General features: G+C 38.1%; 1 protein-coding gene across 9 annotated transcripts in view; it reads left to right on the top strand.

Moving 5' to 3' along the window:
- The window catches only part of znf618 (zinc finger protein 618), a 129,232-nt gene that overhangs the window by 93,142 nt on the left and 14,029 nt on the right, over positions 1 to 22,061 (top strand). For 8 of the 9 annotated variants that reach the window (XM_043720062.2, XM_043720060.2, XM_043720059.2 and 5 more), the window contains 7 exons: positions 459 to 539; positions 1,933 to 2,022; positions 7,835 to 7,918; positions 9,900 to 9,941; positions 10,062 to 10,145; positions 13,142 to 13,219; positions 17,250 to 17,411. In XM_043720062.2, the coding sequence (XP_043575997.1) occupies positions 459 to 539; positions 1,933 to 2,022; positions 7,835 to 7,918; positions 9,900 to 9,941; positions 10,062 to 10,145; positions 13,142 to 13,219; positions 17,250 to 17,411 (621 nt within the window). The remainder of the gene's footprint in view (positions 1 to 458; positions 540 to 1,932; positions 2,023 to 7,834; positions 7,919 to 9,899; positions 9,942 to 10,061; positions 10,146 to 13,141; positions 13,220 to 17,249; positions 17,412 to 22,061) is intronic. The other variant, XM_043720056.2, reaches the window with a different exon arrangement.

The following is a 22,061-nucleotide window of genomic DNA, read 5'->3' as shown; positions in this document are numbered from 1 at the left end:
ATGCCACTGAATGTTAATGTCAAAATATTTGACACTCAAAAGAAAAATGAAACAATACTGGAAATTGTAGGCAACAGCTAAAAGCTTTTCATTTCTAATTACTCACGAAGGACTTCTGTGGGTGAGAAGTGGAATGAGTTATGCACAAAGTATCCAGGATGCAAGGGACAACAGTGTCATCTCTCTTCTGATTCCTAATATAATTCTTATGATTTGTAATGTGTATTAACCTGCAGCATGAAAAGTGTTTGTAAATTTACAGTAAGTTATGGATATTTTACTGTAATGTGTGTATATATATATATATATATTGGAAGGGCACATCCAGCAGTGACATTCAAGCACACTTTCTCAGGTGAAACTAATTCTTATGGGGTAAGAAGTTATTGTATGAATTCATGGTACTCAACTTGCACTGTGATGTTATAAAATTAATTAAACATCTTTCTTAATTATAGATCCTTATGATCAGGCAGTTGAGACACCAGCAGAAGTGAAAACTGAACAGGTGGAGGAAACTGTCCGCAGCCCTGGCTCAAGTATGAATCTTTACTTGGAGAAAATATATGCATAGTGAAAGCTTGCATTGTTCGTGTGTCACAGTCCCTTCAATTTTACTAGTGCCACGTTATATCAGAAAAATGTGTTTATATGTGTTGCTGGGAAAACAACAGGCTCATCAAAATACTAATGTGGCAGGAATTTTTGAAATTATTTTCCAAAACATCTGTTAAAACATTGTTTTGGCCAATTTTTGCAACTTGATTGTCCATGTTTTAGACTTGATTATTGAACGCATTTTTATTTTGCTGAAAGCTTAGTTATAAAAGGTATTTTAAAATTTGAAGCACACAAGGAATGAGCAGCTATCTAATGTTGAGCACCAAACTGGAACCTGGAGTATAAGTAAAATGATTCAGTTGAAAAATTGCAAGGGCATGTAAAACAAGGGAAAGTAAACTAATAAGGAAACTAAACTAATAAGTAAACTAATTACATACAGTGTGTAAACAGGCCCTTCGGCCCAACAAGTCCACACTGACCCGCCGAAGCGTAACCCACCCATTCCCGTACATTTACCCCTTTACCTAACAATACGGGCAATTTAGCATGGCCAATTCACCTGACGTGCACATCTTTGTGACTGTGGAAGAAACCGGAGCACCCGGAGGAAACCCACACAGACACGGGGAGAACGTGCAAACTCCACACAGTCAGTCGCCTGAGTCGGGAATTGAACCCGGGTCTCTGGCGCTGTGAGGCAGCAGTGCTAACCACTGTGCCACCGTGCCACCCACATCTCCCCAATTGTGCATAGATACAGTGAAAATGTAAAATTGAATTGAAAATTGGGCCCCAAACGTATTTTATTCGACCAGTTGTTACTTGCAAACTTTTATGGTTTTCAAAGGTTTCCAATGTTGGGAAATTGAACATTTTTAACAATTGCTGATACATAACCAGGTGCTGTAATTGCAGCTGTTATGAGTATGAATGTAACATATTAAGTATGCAAATGTTTGTGCTAGAGCATTTTCATATTTGTATCAATGAATTGCAAGAGGAAAGAATGCAGTGCCATGTGCTTGCAGTCTGTCCACCCTCTTCACCTGTTTTCAGTTCCATTATTATTTGATAAAGAAGCGCAGTGTCTTTAGTCATAAATCTTTACTAAGCCCAATATAGTTTATTAACCCAAGTGCTCCAGGAAAAGAGATTCTTAACTGTTTTTCCCCCTCCAATGAGAAAGTGATGCATTTTTAATTTGCTGTCCAGAATTGTTAAAGTAGAAATGTCCACTAAATCATTATTACAACACTTGTTATAGCTGGATTGTAATATTTTTCTGTTGTTTATCATTCTTGAGTTTCCTGCTAAAACGAGAACTGAGAGTTGGCTGTTGATTCTCATTTATTTTATTTAACTGTCCAGAAACAGGTAGCTACATCTGTGAATACTGTGGCAAGCGATACAAGTATTACACTCCTTACCAGGAACACGTGGCTTTGCATGCATCATCTGGTATGTACTACATTCAAAATCTAAATTTGTTCTTGCAATAAGTAACAGACTGTAGGATCATAAATCGGACTGAAGATTTCAGTGAACTAAATAACCTTTCCAAACATTTACAAATTTACATGTACATTTTATTCATTCATGCAACATGGGTATTACAAGTAAGCCCAACATTTATTACCCAATCTTAATTGCCCTTATGAAATTGGTGATTTGTCAGTTTGGACCATTAGAGTTTGTGTGGTCAGGGTATTCTATAAAGAGAGTGTATTTTTATTTGTGTGGACTGAAAGAAAAGAGAATTATTTTAAGATTTTTAAGGGTTTTTTTGCTACATGTTTTGAAAAGCAAATAGTCTAATTCGTGTGACAAGATCATAAAAGCCTGTTTGAGCCAGCAATAATTAAAGTTTTAAGTTGTAGGTGAAGCAGAGCTGAGAGATTCTGTATTCAGTGGCAATCAGGTGACACTAATAAGTTGATTGGTCTCTGGACTAGTGACCAGTTAACGATGACAAAGATCTTTTTGCTTTCTGGCAAGAGATTAGTTCTCAGATTGAGCGACGTGAGCTGGAAACAAGCTGCAGAAACAGAGAAAGAAAAGAATATGCAGATCATCTTCCAGCCTGGAAACTGCCTGTTCTCTGCCATCAAAAGTTCTGTTCAAACCTGAAGAAAACCAGGTGTGACTTTTGAATTGATCAATTTTCCAAGTGCAAGCATCCCAAGATATCTGAGCAATAGGATGTCTGGCCAGCCAAACAAGAATCATCTCAACATGTGAATCCAGAAGCAAACGAGAGGGACCATATTGTTGAAGAGGAGAATGTGAAATGGACTGGTAAGCTAGAGGAGATACTTGTTAGGAAGGAAGATGTGTTGGACATTTTGAATAACTTGAGGATAGACAAGTCCCCCAGGCCTGACGGGATGTATCCTAGGATTATGTGGGAAGCAAGAGAGGAAATTGCAGAGCCGTTGGCAATGATCTTTTCGTCTTCACTGTCAACAGGGGTGGTACCAGGGGACTGGAGAGTGGCGAATGTTGTGCCCCTGTTCAAAAAAGGGAATGGGGATAACCCCGGGAATTACAGGCCAGTTAGTCTTACTTGGGTGGTAAGCAAAGTAATGGAAAGGGTACTGAGGGATAGGATTTATGAGTATCTGGAAAGACACTGCTTGATTAGGGACAGCCAGCGCAGATTTGTGAAGGGTAGGTCTTGCCTTACAAGTCTTATTGAATTCTTTTGAGGAGGTGACCAAGCATGTGGATGAGGGTGGAGCAGTGGATGTAGTATACATGGATTTTAGTAAGGCATTTGATAAGGTTCCCCATGGTAGGCTTATGCGGAAAGTCAGCAGGCATGGGATAGAGGGAAATTTGGCCAGTTGGATAGAAAACTGGCTAACCGGTCGAAATTAGAGAGTAATGGTAGATGGTAAATATTCAGCCTGGAGCCCAGTTACAAGTGGAGTTCCGCAGGGATCAGTTCTGGATCCTCTGCTGTTTGTAATTTTTATTAATGACTTGGAAGAGGGAGTCGAAAGGTGGGTCAGTAAATTTGCAGATGATACGAAGATTGGTGGAGTTGTGGATAGTGAGGAGGGCTGTTGTCAGTTGCAAAGGGACTTAGATATGATGCAGAGCTGGGCTGAGGAGTGGCAGATGGAGTTCAACACTGCCAAGTGTGAGGTTGTCCATTTTGGAAGGACAAATAAGAATGCGGAATACAGGGTTAACGGTAGGGTTCTTAGTAAGGTGGAGGAGCAGAGGGATCTTGGGGTCTATGTTCATAGATCTTTGAAAGTTGCCACTCAGGTGGATAGAGCTTGTAAGAAGGCCTATGGTGTATTAGCGTTCATTAGCAGAGGGATTGAATTCAAGAGTTGTGAAGTGATGTTACAGCTGTTCAGGACTTTGGTTAGGCCACATTTGGAGTACTGTGTGCAGTTCTGGTCGCCTCACTTTAGGAAAGATGTGGAAGCTTTAGAGAGGGTGCAGAGAAGATTTACCAGGATGTTGCCTGGAATGGAGAATAGGTCGTACGAGGATAGGTTGAGCGTGCTAGGCCTTTTCTCATTGGAGCGGAGAAGGATGAGGGGTGACTTGATAGAGGTGTATAAGATGATCAGGGGAATAGATAGAGTAGACAATCAGAAACTTTTTCCCCGGGTATGTTACAAGGGGACATAAATTTAAGGTGAAGGGTGGAAGGTATAGGGGAGATGTCAGGGGTAGGTTCTTTACCCAGAGAGTGGTGGGGGCATGGATTGCGCTGCCTGTGGGAGTGGCAGAGTCAGAATCATTGGCGAACTTTAAGAGGCAATTGGATAGGTACATGGATGGGTGCTTAAGCTAGGACAAATGTTCGGCACAACATCGTGGGCCGAAGGGCCTGTTCTGTGCTGTATTGTTCTATGTTCTATGTTCTAAAGATCAATAAACTGACTTTCTACCTCTGCCAATAATCTATTTTCCCTATTTCTCTGTTGATGGATGTCAAGTTTTGGTTATTATTGTTATATGCCAGTGGTTTATATCTGTTTTCTGTAGCTATAGTCTAATTACCTGTAATAAATAATTCTTGTTTAGTACAGAAACCTGGTCAGTGCTTTCTATCAACCTTGGTCTGAAAGTCAGGTATATTGGAATGCTGTGCATACTTTTATGATTTGTTACAACTCTGGGAGTATTAAGGCTTGATTTACAGCAGACTGTCTCCAGTACCAGTTCTCATAGTGATGTTAGAGAAACCATTTTGACACCATGAGGATTGGAAAGTCTGTTTCTAAGTGGTGTTCCCACATGCCTGCTGCTCTTGCCTATCTTTTTGACAGAGATGGTGGATTGGAAGATGTTGTCAAGTAAATGTTTGACAGGTTGCTGCAATCTGTATTATAAATGGTGCGTAATTCACTTTGGTACTGCTGTTGTAATCACAGTACTAATGTGGCTAGTTCCATTTTAAATTTAAGGTCCTCAGCTGTTAAGTGAAAGATTCAATGATAGTAATGCTATTAAATATCAAGGGGAAATGGTTAAACTCTCTTGTTGAGATGGTAACTGCCCACTTGTTACATAAATGTTACTTGCCACTTGTTAGCCCTAGCCTGAATATTGTCCAGGCTTTACTGCATTCAGGCACAGACTGAAGCTGAACACCGCAATAATCAGGGAACAAAACTATTCTGGTCTAATGGTGGAGGGAAGATAATTTTTTTAAAAACCTGTTGGACAAGATTTCATATTTTATAACTTACTGTCATAATGAAACCAATATCATATTAATATAGTTTCTACTAAATTAAACCTAAAAGTTACATTTCAAATGGCTAATGCAACAAACTGGCAATCCCCTTCATACACAGGGCAGCACATTCGACTATTAAGTCTTTCAAACGTGTGTCTTCTTCAAGCAGAGCTCAGCTTCTATGAGAGCAAAGACTTTAACTGCCTGACCATTTCTCTGGCAGCCACTCCCAATAACCCCTTATCCCATGGTCACAGTCTTCACCAAAATGGCTAGTCCCTTCAAAATAATTGAAACACAGGAATAATTTCACTTTTCTCATTCCTAATCCCAGATTCAGCCTTTAGGTTTCCTTATTTAAACTTCCTACAATCAAGTCTGAGCAATCTACCTATAATGAACTGTTACTGAAATCTAGACTTTAACAATACTGTTTTCCTCTTGGTTACAAAGGTTGCAAACGCTTCTGTCTTTTGCATGCACATGCTGGTCTTCAGTTATGATTAAGGATGAGAAAGTTTTTGGAACCACCTCGGAGCATTAATTATTTATTTGTCACTGCTATTCGCAATTTGATATGGCAGAGCTTTGATCTGGTTCACTGGTTGTAGAATTGCCTGATCCTGCCTAAACTTGTTGCTTTCACTGTTTAGCAACAGGTTTCAAAACCAGTTTTGATCAATTTTGGACAGGAAGGCTCTTTCTCCATGATTATTACGACAATTTATTAAGCAGCTCAACAAAAAAAAAAGGTAGTCATGGAATCATGCAGCACGGAAACAGACCCTTTGGTCCATGTTATCTATGCTAACCAGACATCCTAATGGACCTGGTCCCATTTGCCAGCATTTGGCCCATATCTCTCTAACCCCTTCCTTTGCATACCCATGCCTTTTAAATGTTGTAGTTGTTCCAGCCGCTACCACTTCCTCTGGCAGTTTATTCCATACACACATCACCCTCTGCGTGAAGAAATTACCCCTCAACTCCTTCTTACATGTTCCTCCTCTCACCTTAAACCTATGCCCTCTAGTTTTGAACTCCTCTATCCTAGGAAAAGACCTTGACTATTAATCATTTTCCTAGAGTTTAAATGATTCTTGTTTCCCACTGACTCCACCTAACTCCAGTGGTTACAAGATAGCTTCTAATGTTCTATTCCTCTTTCTTCAAATCTTTACAATGAATCTCTTCAAGTGAGCTCCTTTTATCCCGTGTGGCCAGGAGACTTGTTGTGTTCTGATACTTTAATGTTATTAATTGATTCAGCACGCAAATGTCTCATGGTTACAATGCAAACAGGATATCCTTGACACATAAACATTGTTAACTTTTTCTTGTGCAACTGTTTGCACTTTATAAATCTTGTAATTGTTCAGTTATAACTCCAAAGTTTATTGATCCAAGCGGTTAAAATATATTCTTTGATTACAGTTGATAACGTAGTTTGGACATGTTCCTATCTGATGAAGGAGCAGTGGTCTGAAAACTAGTGCTTCCAAATAAACCTGTTGGACTATAATCTGGTGTTGTGTGATTTTTAACTTTATATTAGTTGAGGTAGTGTTATGGATATGCATTTGACCTGTACCTATTAAGAAGTTCTATGTAATACTAACAGTTTGGAGAAATTCCAAATTAAACTTATGCCATGTTTTCATGAAAATATTAGTCCTAGAACTAAGTGAAAAATCTGTTTTCCTATTTTATAATCTGATGTATTTGTTTTGATTTTGTGGTGTAATTATACCACAGTGGCTTGCTGTGACAAATGATGATGAGTAATGTGTGTCCAAATGGATTAAATCTAGAGGCACCTTTTTTTTCCCATCAAATTGAATTCTCATTAGTCCATTCAAAAGAGAGATCCTATAACAGTTACTATATGACTTTAGAAGCATGTTTGATAAAATTCATCTTCAGTAAGATCCTGATGTGAATGAAGTAAATTGCTCTGACAACAGGCCAGAATGTGTTTGTCTCATTAAATTGCCCACTTCTTCAGTCTTATGGAGACCTCTCATTTGAACTCCACGTTTGTACTTGGGTATTATTTGATTGGCATCTATAAATTTCTTTAATGATTACACAAAGCATGTTGTGGGTCTTGCATATTGGATTGGATCAACATGTAGTCCAATTGGAAAGCATCCACCCTAGGAAATATTAGCATTGGAAACCATATTATCCATTTCCCAGATTTCTAGATCAGAATCTAGATGGTCACCTGCTAAGGTCAAAAAAGAACTTACTCCGATTCATAGAAGATTTAAAATAGCAGAAACTATGTTTTTGAAAATTGGACACGATTGTTTTTTCCAGTGTGATCATTGAGCTTGACTGTCTTAGAAGATGTACAACATTCTTCTACCTCAGTAAACAGAAATCCATATGTGCTTGCCAAGATTAATAAGTTATTTTGTTGCTAATATAAGAAATTAAATGTAACAAAGCATCTTCAATTTCAGCATTCAAAATCAAAGAAACGATCTGGAAATCATTTATTCAGTGTATAATGTGCTTTTTGAAAAATAAATCTCATAGTATTACTTTTAAATTGGACAGATGCAGAGAGCTCTCTCGGCAAAAGAAGTGAAACTAAACTATCAAATACATGTGAAGAAAATAACAGCTCTCAGAATTCTAGTGGTATGTATGATACATGAAGTAAATCTATAGCATAATCATTTAAATGTACTGTTAAAGGCTGGGGATCTGTACAGTAACTTAGTTATATCTATAACGATCTGCATTTATATCTGCCTTCTAAAAAGGTAGATGATTTTAATCTATTTTAAATACTACTTTAAGTTTGTTTAGAAAATGGTGGATGTAAGATCATAAATTTCAGTTTATGTACATGTTCATATTAGGAGAAGTGCTTGTAGAAGATATAGTATTATTTCCAGTGGGCCAGTTAACCAGAGGCCGAAAAAGGTTGGTGAAATTTGAATCCAGCCAAAGAGTTTGGAATATAAAGCTAGTTTCTGCAAAGGTGACCATTGTTGTAAAAATCATCTGGTTCACTGATGTCCTTTAGGGGATGAAATCTGTTATTCCTGTCTGGTCGTGACTATGTGACTCCAGATCTATAGCAGTGTAGTTAACTTTTTACTGAACTTTGAAAAAGCCTACCAAAGCGTGTAGTTGAAGCCCCATTAGGAATGAGATGCAAATGATGGCAATGTCTGCTATGACCACCTCCTTTGAGAGGGTATAGAAATAGATGTTAGAAAATCGCAACTACTACAATACTGTCTTTTTCTTAATATCACCATCCTTGTGAATGAAATCCTGTCCCAGGTTGTCCGTTGTAAAAGAAACCAAAGATGCAAAACTGTTGCAGCAAAGTAGAAGTTTTCATCATCCAGGAATTTTGAAGCCTGAAATCCCTCCCCACGTTACAGCCAAAAAGACACCTATTTAATAAAAACTAAAATATTCAAATGGGAGTGCTGTTATGCAGTTATTAGACAAGATGGGTTGTAGTATGAGCAGGAATTCACAAATTTTACAAGTACAAATTTCTAAAGTTGCACATGCTCTCGCTGTCTTGGGCGCTCATTCTCACTATCTCGGGTGCTTACTTGTTTGCTCTCTTGCACTCTTTCTTTCTCTCACTCCCTAATCACCAATTATACCATAACTAGTAATAGAGGGATAATAAAACAAAGAATTGCGGATGCTGGACATCTGAAAGAAAAAACATATTGCTGGAGAGACTCAGCAGATTAGGCAGCATCTGTGGGGCAAAAGCAGAGTTAACATTTCAAGTCAGGTGATTCTTCATCAGAAAGTTAACTCTGTTTTCTTCCCACAGATGCTACTAGACCTGCAGAGTTTCTGGTTTTGTAAGTAATGGGGGAATCAGTGCTAATTTAGTGATATTTTAGTCATTTAATACTAATTTGTAACTTCCACTATGGCATGTCCAGTGTTGTTCAAGATAAGGTTCTCAAAGGATTAACATTGGAGATTGCTTGGAGCTTAATGCAATCTGACATAATAAAGACTTTGAGGGGGGTAAAGACAGAGTATTTTAGATACTCACTCTACGAGATCCTTTATCCATATGTTGCCCAATACTCTAATTAACAATATCAAACTTCTGTAACTTTACCTGACTGCTATAAATTATATATTATTCAAGATACAGATTTCTTATTTAGACTCACTAGTGCATTTCCTCTATTGTTCTAAAGTATGTAGGTCCTTAGACCCAGTCAAGGAAACAACAAACTGATGGTTGGCATTGTAGCACATGCAATATCTACAGTATGAGCATCTGCATGAAAACTGTTACACTGTTGTCCAAAGAGTATAAAATTTATAGACCCATGACTCCTTAAATAGTTCCAGTAATTTTTCTTCTATTTAGAGTTACTAGTTTGTGCTTTGTTCAGTAAGTTATCCAAGAGGATCAGTATTGCAGCTATATTCACATTTTTGATTTTTAAATAAGTATAGAAAGTACATGATAACTGTGGGGGAAAAAAAAAGTTTATACTTAAAAGGAATAATCTGGATTCTTGCACATGCAGCATTACTAAAAACTTAACTTGCATTTGGATTCTGTCTACCTGTTGCATCATAAATGTGATTGCACTTATCTTTATAAATTGTTTTCCAGGAGGTACCAGTGTACAGAAGTCAGGTCCATCTTCTGCCAAAAGTAAGTCAAAATTGATCTATGTCACAGGCAGTCTCTGCTTTAACTTTTGTTGCAGGCTTTTGACACTTAACACAACAAAATCTTTACTTAAATGACATATGGTTTGTTTAATATTTACAGATGGAGCCACATGTCCGAGCTGTGGAAGTGAACATAAACATTGTACCTGTTTAAGACAGCAGGCACATAATAGCAGAGCGAGAGGTAATTTATAAAGTATTGTATATGCAAATTAAAATGCTGAACATGCAATTATCTAGCAGTTAAACTCTATATTCTTTATGCATCAGTTCTTCTATGTGTAAATATACAGTGCAAATAATGATACTAAATCATATCTTATAGAATTGTCTTGACCCAGATATTATTTAGATGCTACAAAGTCAGCTAAACTCCAAGATGTGAAATTTGCTGGCATTAGTGAATTATCAGAAATTAGTATAACTCAGTGTAGTATAAAGCCAATTATAATATGTTAATTGTTGCAATTATATCATTGTGGATTCCTTTAAAAAAAAAATTTTTTATGGGTGTGTAATTGTATCCAAGTTACTGGATGTGAAAAGATAGATTAATGTTTCAAGAGGAGATCTTTTATTCTGACAGCTTCCGCCCCATCAAAAATATTGAAGCTATTTTTCACATTTGTAAGGATCTACTGTAATATGAACATTTTCCTATTGAAGTAAATAAGGACCTCATGGAATTTGACAAGGTGGATTCTGAGAAGGCGTTTCTCTTTATAGAAGAGACTAGAATTAGAAGACACAGTTTGAAGTCTCACTTTCAATATAAAAGTGAAGGGGTAAACAAATTGCCCGAGAGTCTTTATTCTGTTGAAATTGCTTCCCAGAAAACAGATTGGACTTGTTTGAGTTTATTCAAGGCTGTCTTTGATATACCTTTGGTAGATAAGAGAGTCAAGGGTTATGGAGGACAGAAAGGAAAATGAAGTTGAGACCACAATAAGATCAGCTATGATCTTACTGAATGGCAGAGTAGGCTTTAATAGCCAGAATGCACACTTCTGTCTGAGTTCTTACTTTATTTTTGCTTTCAACTACCTGAAGATGCAACTACATATCAAATTTTACATTCATTTATGTTTTGAAGGTATTTGCTTAGATGTTATTTCCTTCAAGTGTAAAATTAATATTCACACACCTAGGAGCTTTCACAAAACACTTGCTTCTTAACTTGAAATGAAGTTCTTAACTCATTTTGCTACATAATGCCAGAAAAGGGCAAATCCAATTTGTTTTGTAGGTATATTAAAATAAAAGTTTAGAATTAACAAGTCTGACTTTATTTGACCTAAGCCAGAAAATGTACTTTGAGTATTTTTGACATTATTTCAGCTCCAGAAACAGCTTTTGCAAGTTGGCTCATTTACAGATGCTTAGTGTGAGTATGCAGGATAACTACCTTTTAAGTGTCACTCATGCCAAACAGAAGCAGGAAGGTGCAAGATGCTCCAAACTTTAAAGCCTTTAACCCACATAAAATGAACTATAAATATATTGACCTGTCAGAGAGAGCAGCTGAGTGGTCCCAACCATTCAGTGAAGCCCCACCCAACATGAACACATTTTGCCAGTTGTTGTCTTTCAGGTCTTCCATATTTGTGATATTCCTGCAAACCCTTTGTGGGTGGTCTTCAGGTCAGCAGTATTGCCAGAAAGGTGATTGAAGGTATTATGACATCACTCCCTGCACAATCCTTTAAGTAACAAGAAAGGCATGTTACGTGGAAGTGCCATGGGAGCTACACTAAATTTCCATCCCTGTATCTCGCAAGAAGAATTCAATCCAGAATTCAGTCCTTCCAGAATACTTGGCAGGACAGTTGCTTTACGCAAGTTTAAAAATAGCCAGATTGCACATATCCTTTGACTAAATCATTCTTCTTAATCTATCCTGACCAAATCTACATCATATAACATTTTGTTAATTAGAAGTTGTCATCATTTGTACTGACTCAATTACAGTTCCAACTTTTTTATTTTTAGCTCATAAAAACATTTTGTCCAAAATACAATACTTCCAACAATGTTAAATAATCAAATATATAGCTCCAAAATAAACTTTACGCCAGGATTTTTTTTTAATAGGGCAAAAACAAGGACTGCAGATGCTGGAAGCCAGAGACTAGATCAGAGTGCTGCTGGAAAAGCACAGCAGGTCAGGCAGCATCCAAGGAGCAGGAGAATTGACGTTTCGGGCATAAGCCCTTCAGGAATTCTTGATGAAGGGCTTATGCCCAAAACATTGATTCTCCTGCTCCTTGGATGCTGCCTGACCTGCTGTGCTTTTTCAGTACCACACACTCAAGTCATTTAATACTTCCCCTATCATCAACATAATTCTATTAAGTGTTAGTAAAACTGTAGGTGATAAGTCTCACTTAATCTTGATATTCTGTATTGAATTTATGTTTATGCCATATAATTGTGTCAAACAAAGCAAAACTCCACAGTACTCAATGATTTCTCTTTTTGTTCAGTTGTGACACATTAGGAAAAAGTTACAAAAATTGAATTCGATCATCTGAGCTGGATACTAATTATATTATCTGAGCTGGATACTAATTATATTAACATGTTGAACATTAGTTGACTAATTTATAATATTTTCTTGTGAAATTGGAGAATCGTTAATTTGATTTGAATGAATGCATTTGTTTTGTGTTAAAATGTCAGCTGCAGCTTAGTATTTTAACTAATTGGTACCTATCTTTGAGAGAATCACCAACTTGCTCCAGCCAAATGGTGTAATAGTTATTGAATAATTCTATAATATGCATTGGAATGTAATTTCTCAATAGGAAATATGGTTTGTCACTGGGCAATTTTATTAAAGATTTTTCCCATCTGGTTTTCATATTTCAGTTTTTAATTTTATGTTGTGTTTTCTTCTTTCCTCACCATCTATAGGAATTCCTGCATCCATGCTGCCTTTGGTTTGGGGGGAGGGGGGAGGGATTTCTCCTGGATATGCAATGTCATTATTTACAAGAACATTATTTCACATTACTGCCCTGTAGAATCTACTTAAGACTGTTAAACGTTACCCCTCGGAAAAGCCAATGTGATGGTCACAATTGAAATTTGAATTTGGTATATTTTGTATTGGAGTACAGTACTCCATTGTTACATTGACTTCATCGTTTCTGATTTTTACTTTTTTCTGTTCCATTTAAGAGCAATACACCTGTGGGGCATGTGGGATTCAGTTCCAGTTTTATAACAATCTAATAGAGCACATGCATTCCCACACAGGTAAGGGCTTTTTCTTCCCCCTAATGATTGTTGGTTCATTTACATATTAAACCCACTTCATAACATGCAAGTTCCATTTATTGTACTTCTATAAGGAATCATATTATATGCTGAAATTCCAAAGTTTTTCAAAAGATTCAACCAGATCTTGAGCAAGGTTGCCCACTTTATTATAATTCCAGACTAGATACTCCAAACTGTTAAACTCCCAGGTGGGAGGAATGATTTGGTTCTCCTTTGTTCAACAATACCTTTTGGTTATTTGCAACAAGGTTAATTGGAAATGATTCACTTCTTTTGTGGATGCATATCTCTCAGATCCAAATGAACTAGTGTTTTAACCAGGTTTAATATAATCAGATGCTCTTGAATGAACAAAAAGTGAGTTTAATAATTACTACACTAAAGAAGAAACACTAACACACTGCACATACAAATAGATTAGAAATGAGGTGGGTCCAAAAAGATAAAAGTTAGAAAAACAGGTAAGCATTAATCTCTGAATTGAGCAACACAGGGATGGATAATGAAAGATTCTTGACTCTGACCTTCACAACATGCCAATACTCAAATCCAGCCTTGTTCCATACAAAAGCATTCAATCTCTCTAGCACACTTCAGTAGAGTTGAAACTGGCTTTTTAATCTCTGACCTTGTGAATTCTTCAAAGGGAAAAACAAAATATGTTTCCAATTTGGGACATCATCCACAGGGCGTGGCTTGTTATTGAGCAAATGGCCATCAGCCCACCTTTGTAGTCACAATAGATCATAGTCCGGCCTGTTTAAGTAGTCATGCTTTGGAGATGCTATCACCTGATGAAGGAGCGTCGCTCCGAAAGCTAGTGTGCTTCCAATTAAACCTGTTGGACTATAACCTGGGTGTTGTGTGATTTTTAACTTTGTACAGCCTGTTTAAAGTTTCTTTGATATCTTTAAATGTTACATCCAGTTGGTCCCACACAGAATTTTTGCCAGTTAGGCACTGAATTTATGCCTTCAATTATTTTGTCTCTGTAGCAATACTTTAAAAAAGACATGTTTTGGGCTTAAATTGTTGTAATACAAAAAGGTATCTTTTTAACCTATAATTTTTTTTTACAAGTGATATAAAAAATTCTGCCTTTTTTTTAATTTGCCATATAAATGCTATGCAAAATAAAGACCTGCACTGAAATTTAGAAAGATTCATAGTTGTGAAGAGTGTATAGTTTGTTATTTTGATAATATGTTTTGAAAGCAGCAGTCATATTTCAACAATTCGTAGTATTTTACAAATGAAGTTAACAAGCATTTTGAAAACACAATCATTGTTGCTGTTGGATGGATGGATGCAGCAGTTCTACATTTGAAAGGGATCAACAACTTAAATTGCAGAAAAAAAGGTGCTAATTAGTTAGCAAGTCAGCTCTGATTTGTAGAGGTATTGCCATGGAGAATACACCAATAAATTACTGTCCCAAACAAGCACAGAAAATGCTAGAGAAATGCAGTAGGTTTGGCAGCATCTGTGGAGAGAGAAAGAGTTAATGTTTTGAGCCTGATGTGACTTGCCAGGAAAAAAGTGATGATCTTGAATTACTTATTAATGGAAAACTTAGCATACTCTCACTTGTTCTGCAAATATTCTCCAAAATTGAATCCCCTTTACAATTGAGGGTGATGTTCTGAGTTTTTCAAATACAGGCTGATTGAGTATGATCAGTAGTGTACCTACCGTGGACAGCTGGAGGAATATGTTCTTTGATACCACTATTGATCATTGGAACGTACAGCCTGCGTACTTGTGCTGCACTAATACTAATTTAAGATTGATCGGTCAGACAACCAATATGCTAGCTATAAGTTACATATGTTGAAAAACATGGGCCTTCCACAGCAAGAAAAAGGAACATGTATGGGCATTCTGCCAGTTTCGTATTAAAGAGAAATATGGCAGATTTTGATGTTTCTCCATGGCAGTGCCTCAATTAATCTGGGTTAATTTGTCAACTGATCAGCACCCTTTTCTCGGAGTGTTAATTATTATTCCCTTCACTTTTAGCATGCTTGCACCTGTCTTTGTAAACACAAGACAAAACATTTCAACATCATGTCTGTTTTCAGCAATATTCAATTCACTACCAAATAACTATTTAAGATAAAATTTTAAATTATATCATTTGAAACACATCAAGCCTTGATGTTTATTAATTGCAGATGAATCATATGATATAATTAGCTATTCCCAATCACATTTAAAATATGTGGAAGTGCAATATTTTTAAAGTTAACAGATGAATGATATTTGTTGAGCTAGTCCAGAATATGTGGAGATTTAGAACAGAGACACTTGCCTTTTTTGCTACAAGAACTGCTTCTTTTAGTCTAAATTCTTTAACATTTGTGATCAACTTCGTGGGAAGCCATAATTAGCCTTTCATTCAGAAAGTAAGGCTGGAGAGATCCGGTATGATTTGCCAATAAGTTTTTCCTTCCTTGTAATTCTGATCATATGATGCTTGTGAACATTTAGTTCCTGTTCCATGTTCTATCCAGGAAATCACACAATGTCATTTTCTTATTTACGTCCTTAAGAATTGGGTCACCCTTAGAGCAGCATTTTTTTTTTAAATGCATGATTTCTCTGACCAAGCCTACCAACCAGTTTGACCCTGATCAATTTGGCCCTCAAAACCTAGACAAATTAGAACCAGTCATACTTACATCCTCAATCGGATATCAAATTGTGTTAAGGTCAATAACATGAGAGAAATGGAGACTTTTGTGAACACTCATTTAAGCATTCTGTGTGGTCCCTAAGGTTTCAAGCAACACATCTATACGGCATGTTGATACTTCAGCTCCAATGTATACCTAAGGGACCTGTTAAATATTGCCCAAAAAAGCAACTCCCAATAAGTCTGTTGAATATATATTACAGTGCTACCATCAGGAAGTCTAAAGGCTTAATGAACATTCTGAAAAAGTTGTCCATAGGGGACACATGCATTGCAGCTAGAAAGAGGCATCTTACTGATCTTCAAAAATATAGTTGCAGGTCTGTCTTATTCTCATGAAATTCCTCCCTCTACTCCTTATGTGTCTCTCTAGAAAGAAGTTTATCCCATTTTTGGATCTGTTGGTAGGATATGAGTGTCACAACAAGACTTAATCTTGAGAACATTGTGCTTTAGTCTGACAAAAAATACAGAAGAACTGTGGATTCTGGAAATCTGAAGCTAAACAGAAATTGCTGGGAAAATCTCAGCAGATCTGATAGCATCTGAGGAGAGAAAACAGTACCGTTTTGAGTCTAGTGACCCTTCTTCATAACCTCAGTCATGGACCTGGAATGTTAACTCTGATTTCTCTCCACAGATGTTGTCAGACCTGCTGAGATTTTCCAGTGGTTGACTTTGAGGTGTCTTTGTTCTCTTAACGCACATTTTCCACATGATTTGATTCACTACAGTGTGGAAACAGGCCCTTCGGCCCAACAAGTCTACGCCGACCCTCCGAAGAGCAACCCACCCAGACCAATTCCCCTACATTCACCCCTGACTAATGCATCTAACACTACGGGCAATTTAGCTTGGGCAATTCACCTAACCTGCATATCTTTGGACTGTGGGAGGAAACCCATGCAGACACTGGGAGAATGTGCAAACTCCACACAGACAGTTGCCTGAGATAGGAATTCAACCCGGGTCCCTGGCGCTGTGAGGCAGCAGTGCTAACCACCGTGCCACCCTAAATGCATGCAAAGACAGATTATTTAAATGAACTATGTGCAACCAGAAATAACTGGATGTGTGATGACACCAGTTATAGCGTGACAATATATCAAGATAAAAACTAATTCATTTGCAACTGTCTTTTTGCCTCGCCTTCTGAACCTATCTCCTCTCCCACCCCAACCAAAATGGCTGTTATGATCACACTCTAATGATGTCACGAGTTTGTTCCAGACAACTTAAATTCCTACAAAGTTGTTAATCCTCTCTTTGTTCTCTGTAGCCTTGTAATCCATTTGATTTATTTTATTCTAGCTGATAATGAAAACAGCTTAGCAATTAAACAGGTGCAGCCACCTCGCACCGCTGCTGCAACTACATCTACTTCTACTTCTGCTACTACTACCACCTCAGCTGTTGCTGCTCCTTCCCCAGAAAAGAAGAATGCTCTTCCCCAGAGCAACTGCACAAATGATGGTATGTACTGTAAAAGCACTGGGTAGATGGGAAGAAAAAACTGTTTTCAGTGTCTAACGTGAATACATTGGTGTCACTTGAGCTTGAATCTGGATTTCATTTTCTAACTAATTCTGATCAAAACAAAATGTTAAGCATACTGAATAACACCATACTTCAGAATGGTAGAAAATGAATTTGTTGTAGGATTCAGTTTCACAAACTGACATGTTCAGGAGTGAAGCAAGTGGCAGTTTAGCACTTAGAGTTAATACAGCAACACAGATATTAGGAAGGTAAATAACTCTCATTTCAAGTTCACAAGTGCTTGCCTCAGCATGTGAAGACTAAATGATAAATGAAGTGGGAATAGGTGGAATAATATGTCTAAGCAAAAAAGCAAATTTGAGGGCAGTTCAATCCATTTTTTTGAAGAGTCTGCTTAATAAGTAAAGGTGCAATGAACTGGAAGTAACATAACTGTCATGTGTTTTCTATTTTGTCCAAATTGGATCCTTGATTTAACTTGTTCATTTTCTTTACATCTGGCCCAAAAAAAAAGTATTCACCAAATAGGCACAGAAGAAAATTGTATTTTTAGTCAAAGCGTTGGAATGTCCTGCATCTAAGATGGTCACTCCATTCATACTTTACTTGAATGCAAAGTGAAAAAAATAAGGGTAATGCTTTACTGAAACATACCAAACTTTCACTTTTCGTGAATCATGTAATGCGCCAGGTAATTTAATAGATTTAGTGATCAAGGCAATGTGAGTGGGTTAAGAGAATAACTGGATGCATAATTACAAGTGATATGGCAAAACATTTGTATAATTTGAACATTTACTTTTTAAAAATGCAAGACCTCCATTAACTATCAGACTCTGACTTAAATAACTTCCTAACTAGACAAGAATATACAATAATGAAGCTAATCTTTTTAGCACTAGTTAAGAACGATGACTGGTACCAAAGCACAAACAAATAAACACACAGAATACTACTATGATTCAGCTTTGCACAACTTCTTGTGCCTAATCCAGACAAATTAATGTTAAGTGACTTTGGAAGGATAGCTATCTGTACTCAGCTTTTAGTTCTTGAAGACTTGAGGAATTTCATCAAGAATTATTAATTCTTGAAAGTTTTGAGATAGTCAGCCTGCAGAGCCTGACTGTGTTACTTCACAGCTTTTTGTAAGGTATGTTTGATGAAATCTCAATGTCTTTAAACATTAAATTGGATGCTTCAGACTGATTCCAAAATTTGTGTGATATAAGGGGCCACCTACTGATCACGGTTGCTCTTGGATCCCATTCAGTCCTTTCAGTTTTAATTTGTGCATTTATATTTTGCTGCTGGTATTTATGGTTAATGGTATTCTCTCCTTCAAACATTATTTGAATGTAAAGTCATTCTACCTCTCCCCATCTCTCTTGCTACATATCTCTCTCTTGCACATGCACCCCAAACCTACTGCCACTAGACTATTAAGCTAGCGACCCAGATAATGTTCTGGGGACCCAGATTCAAATCCCTGCATGGCAGATGGTAGAATTTGAATTTAATTTTAAAAATTCTGGAATTGAGAATCTACAGATGATCATGAAAACATTGTCAATTGTTGGGAAAAACACATCTGGTTCACTATGTCCTTCAGGTAAGGAAATCTCACCTGGTCTGACCTACATGTGACTCCAGACCCACAGCAATGTGGTTGACTTTCAGTTGCCCTCTGAAAGTCTCAAAGAAATGAAACTGAATGGATCACTCAGCACCAACCTAGGTACTGGAAAAGACAATGGCAGAAACAGCCCTGTTGACACTACAAAGTCCTCCTTACTAGCATCTGGGGGGCTAGTGTCAAAATTGGGAGAGTAGTCTCATAAACTAGTCAAGCAACAGCCTGATGTTGTCTGTCAGATATGATTGTGAATATGACTATGTCCCAGACACCACAACCACCATCCCTGGATATGTCCTGTTCCCTTCAGCAGTATAGATCCAGCAGAGGTGACAATACAGTAATATACAGAGTTGCTGTGCGAGTCCTCAACTTTGACTCCAAACACTATGAAGTTTCATGGCTTCAGGTTAAACATGGACAAGGATAACATTGCTGATTACCACATACCATCCTCCCTCAGCTAATGAATCAGTACTCCTCCATGTTGAACAGCACTTGGAGGAAGCACTAAGGGTGGCAAGAGCAAAAAATTTATTCTGGGTGCGGGATTTCAAAGTCCACCACCAAGAGTGACTTGGCAGCAGTACTACTGATCAACCTGGTCGGGTCCTAAAAGGCATAGCTGCTAGACTGGCGTCTGCTACAGGTGGTGAGGTAAGCAACAAAAGAGAAAAATATTCTTAACTTCTATCCTTACCAAACTGCCAGATGCAGACGCATTTGTCTGTGACCGTATCAATAAGAGCGGCCACTGCACAGTCCTTGCAGCGATGAATTCCTGCCTTCACATTAAGAATAATCTCCATCATGTTGTGTGCCACTATCATTGTGCTAAGAGGCACAGAATTCAAACAGATCTAGCAATTCAAGCCTGGGCATCCCTGAGGTACTGTGGGCTATCAACAGCAGCAACATTGTACCTCAGCACAATCTGTAACCTCATGACCCAGCATATTCCCCCATTTAACCATTACCATCAACCCTGGCTCAGTGGAGAATGCAGGAGGGCATGTCAGGAGCAGCACAAGGCATATCTGAAAATGACATGACAACCTGGTGAAGCCACCAACTCAGCAAGTGATAGAGCTGAGTGATCCCACAACCAGCGGATCAGATCTAAGCTGTGCAGTCCTGCTGCATCCAGTTGTGGACAATTAACTCATTAGAGGAGAAGGCTCCACAAATATCCTCAACCGCAACGATGGAAGACCCCAACACACCAGTGCAAAAGATAAGGCTGAAACTTTTGCAGCAATTTTCAGCTAGAAGTGCAGAGTGGATGATCTATTTTGGCCACCTCTTGTGGTCCCCAGCATTACAGATACCAGTCTTTAGCCAATCCGATTCATTCCACATATTATCAAGAAAAGTTGAGGCACTGGATACTGCAAAGGCTATAGGTCCTGACAACATTCCAGCAAGAGTCCTGATGATGTGTGCTCCAGAACTTGCCACTCCCCTAGCCAAGTTGTTCCAGTACAGTCACAACACACGCATCTACCCGACAATATGGAAGATTGCCCAAGTATGTCCTGTACATAAAAAGCAAGACACATCCAACCTGGCCAATTACCACCCTACCAACCTATTGTCGATCATCAGTAAAGTGATGGAAGGTGTCGGCAACTATCAAGCAGCATCTGCTCAGTAATAACCTGCTCAGTGATATCCAGTTTGTGTTTCACCAGAGCCACTCAGCTCCTGACCTCATTACAGCCTTTGTTCAAACATGGACAAAAAGAGCTGAATTTCAGAGGTGAGTGTGACAGCCCTTGACATCAAGGCCAACTGAGTGTGGCATCAGGGAGCCCTAGCAAAACTGGAATCCTTGGGTATCATGAGGGCAAACTTTGCAGTGGTTAGAGTCATACCAGGCACATAGAAAGATAGTTGTAGGTGTTGGTCAACCATCTTCAACTGCTTCATCAAAGACATTCCCTCCATCATCAGGTCAAAAGTGGGGATGTTCATTGTGCAAAAATAAATGTTCAGCACCATTCACGACGACTCAGACTCTGAAGCAAAATGTGTCCAAATGCAACAAGATCTGAACAATATCCAGGCTTGGGCTGACAAGTGGCAAGTAACATTCGTGCCACACAAATGCCAGGCTATGACCATCACCAATAAGAGACAATCTAACCACCACCCCTTGAAATTTAATATCATCACTAATTCCCCCACTAACAACATCTTGGGAGTTATCATTGATCAGAAGCTCAACTGGACTCACCACATAAACACAGTGGCTACAAGAGCAGTCAGATGCTAGGAATACTACAGCAAGTAACTCACCTCCTGTCTCCCCATAGCCTGTCCACCATCTACAAGGCGCAAGTGAGGTATGTGATGAAATACTCTCTGCTTGCTTGTATGAGTGCATCCCCAAAAACACTGTAAGCTTGGCACCATCCAGGACAAAGCAGCCCGCTTGCTTGGCACTACATCTGCAAGCATCCATTCCCTCCACCACTACTACTACTTAATAGCAGTAGTGTGTATTATCTACAAGATGCACTGCAGGAATTCATCAAAAATCCTTTGAAAGCATCTTCCAAAGCCATTACCATTTCCATCTAGAAAGACCACCACCTTCAAGTTCCCCTGCAAGCCTCTCTCCATCCTGACTTAGAAATATATTGCTGTCCCTTCACTGTCACTGGGTCAAAATCCTGGAATTCCATCCCTAATGGCATTGTGGGTCAACCCACAGCAGATAGACTGCAGTGGTTCAACAAAGCAGCTCACCACCAGCTTTTCAAGGACAACTAGGATCAGGTAATAAATGCTGGCCAGCCAGCGACACCCACATCCCACAAAGTGAATACATTTTTTTTAAAAAATCACTGAGCATGTTATATCCAAGTAAGCATAATAACAATTTTGTTAACCTGATGAAATTACTACAGTCAACAATTAAACAATCTCTATGATTGTAACTATAGGGGCCTCGTGTAGCTATCAGAAAGTTCAGAGTTGAAAAG

The sequence above is a fragment of the Chiloscyllium plagiosum genome, unplaced genomic scaffold (genome assembly GCF_037043375.1).
Source record: "Chiloscyllium plagiosum isolate Xiang-an unplaced genomic scaffold, Cpla_swu_hap1 HiC_scaffold_21, whole genome shotgun sequence".
NCBI classification, from domain to species: Eukaryota; Metazoa; Chordata; class Chondrichthyes; order Orectolobiformes; family Hemiscylliidae; genus Chiloscyllium; species Chiloscyllium plagiosum.
The sequence above is the reverse complement of the archived record's forward strand: the minus strand, read 5'-3'. Positions and strand labels throughout refer to the sequence as shown.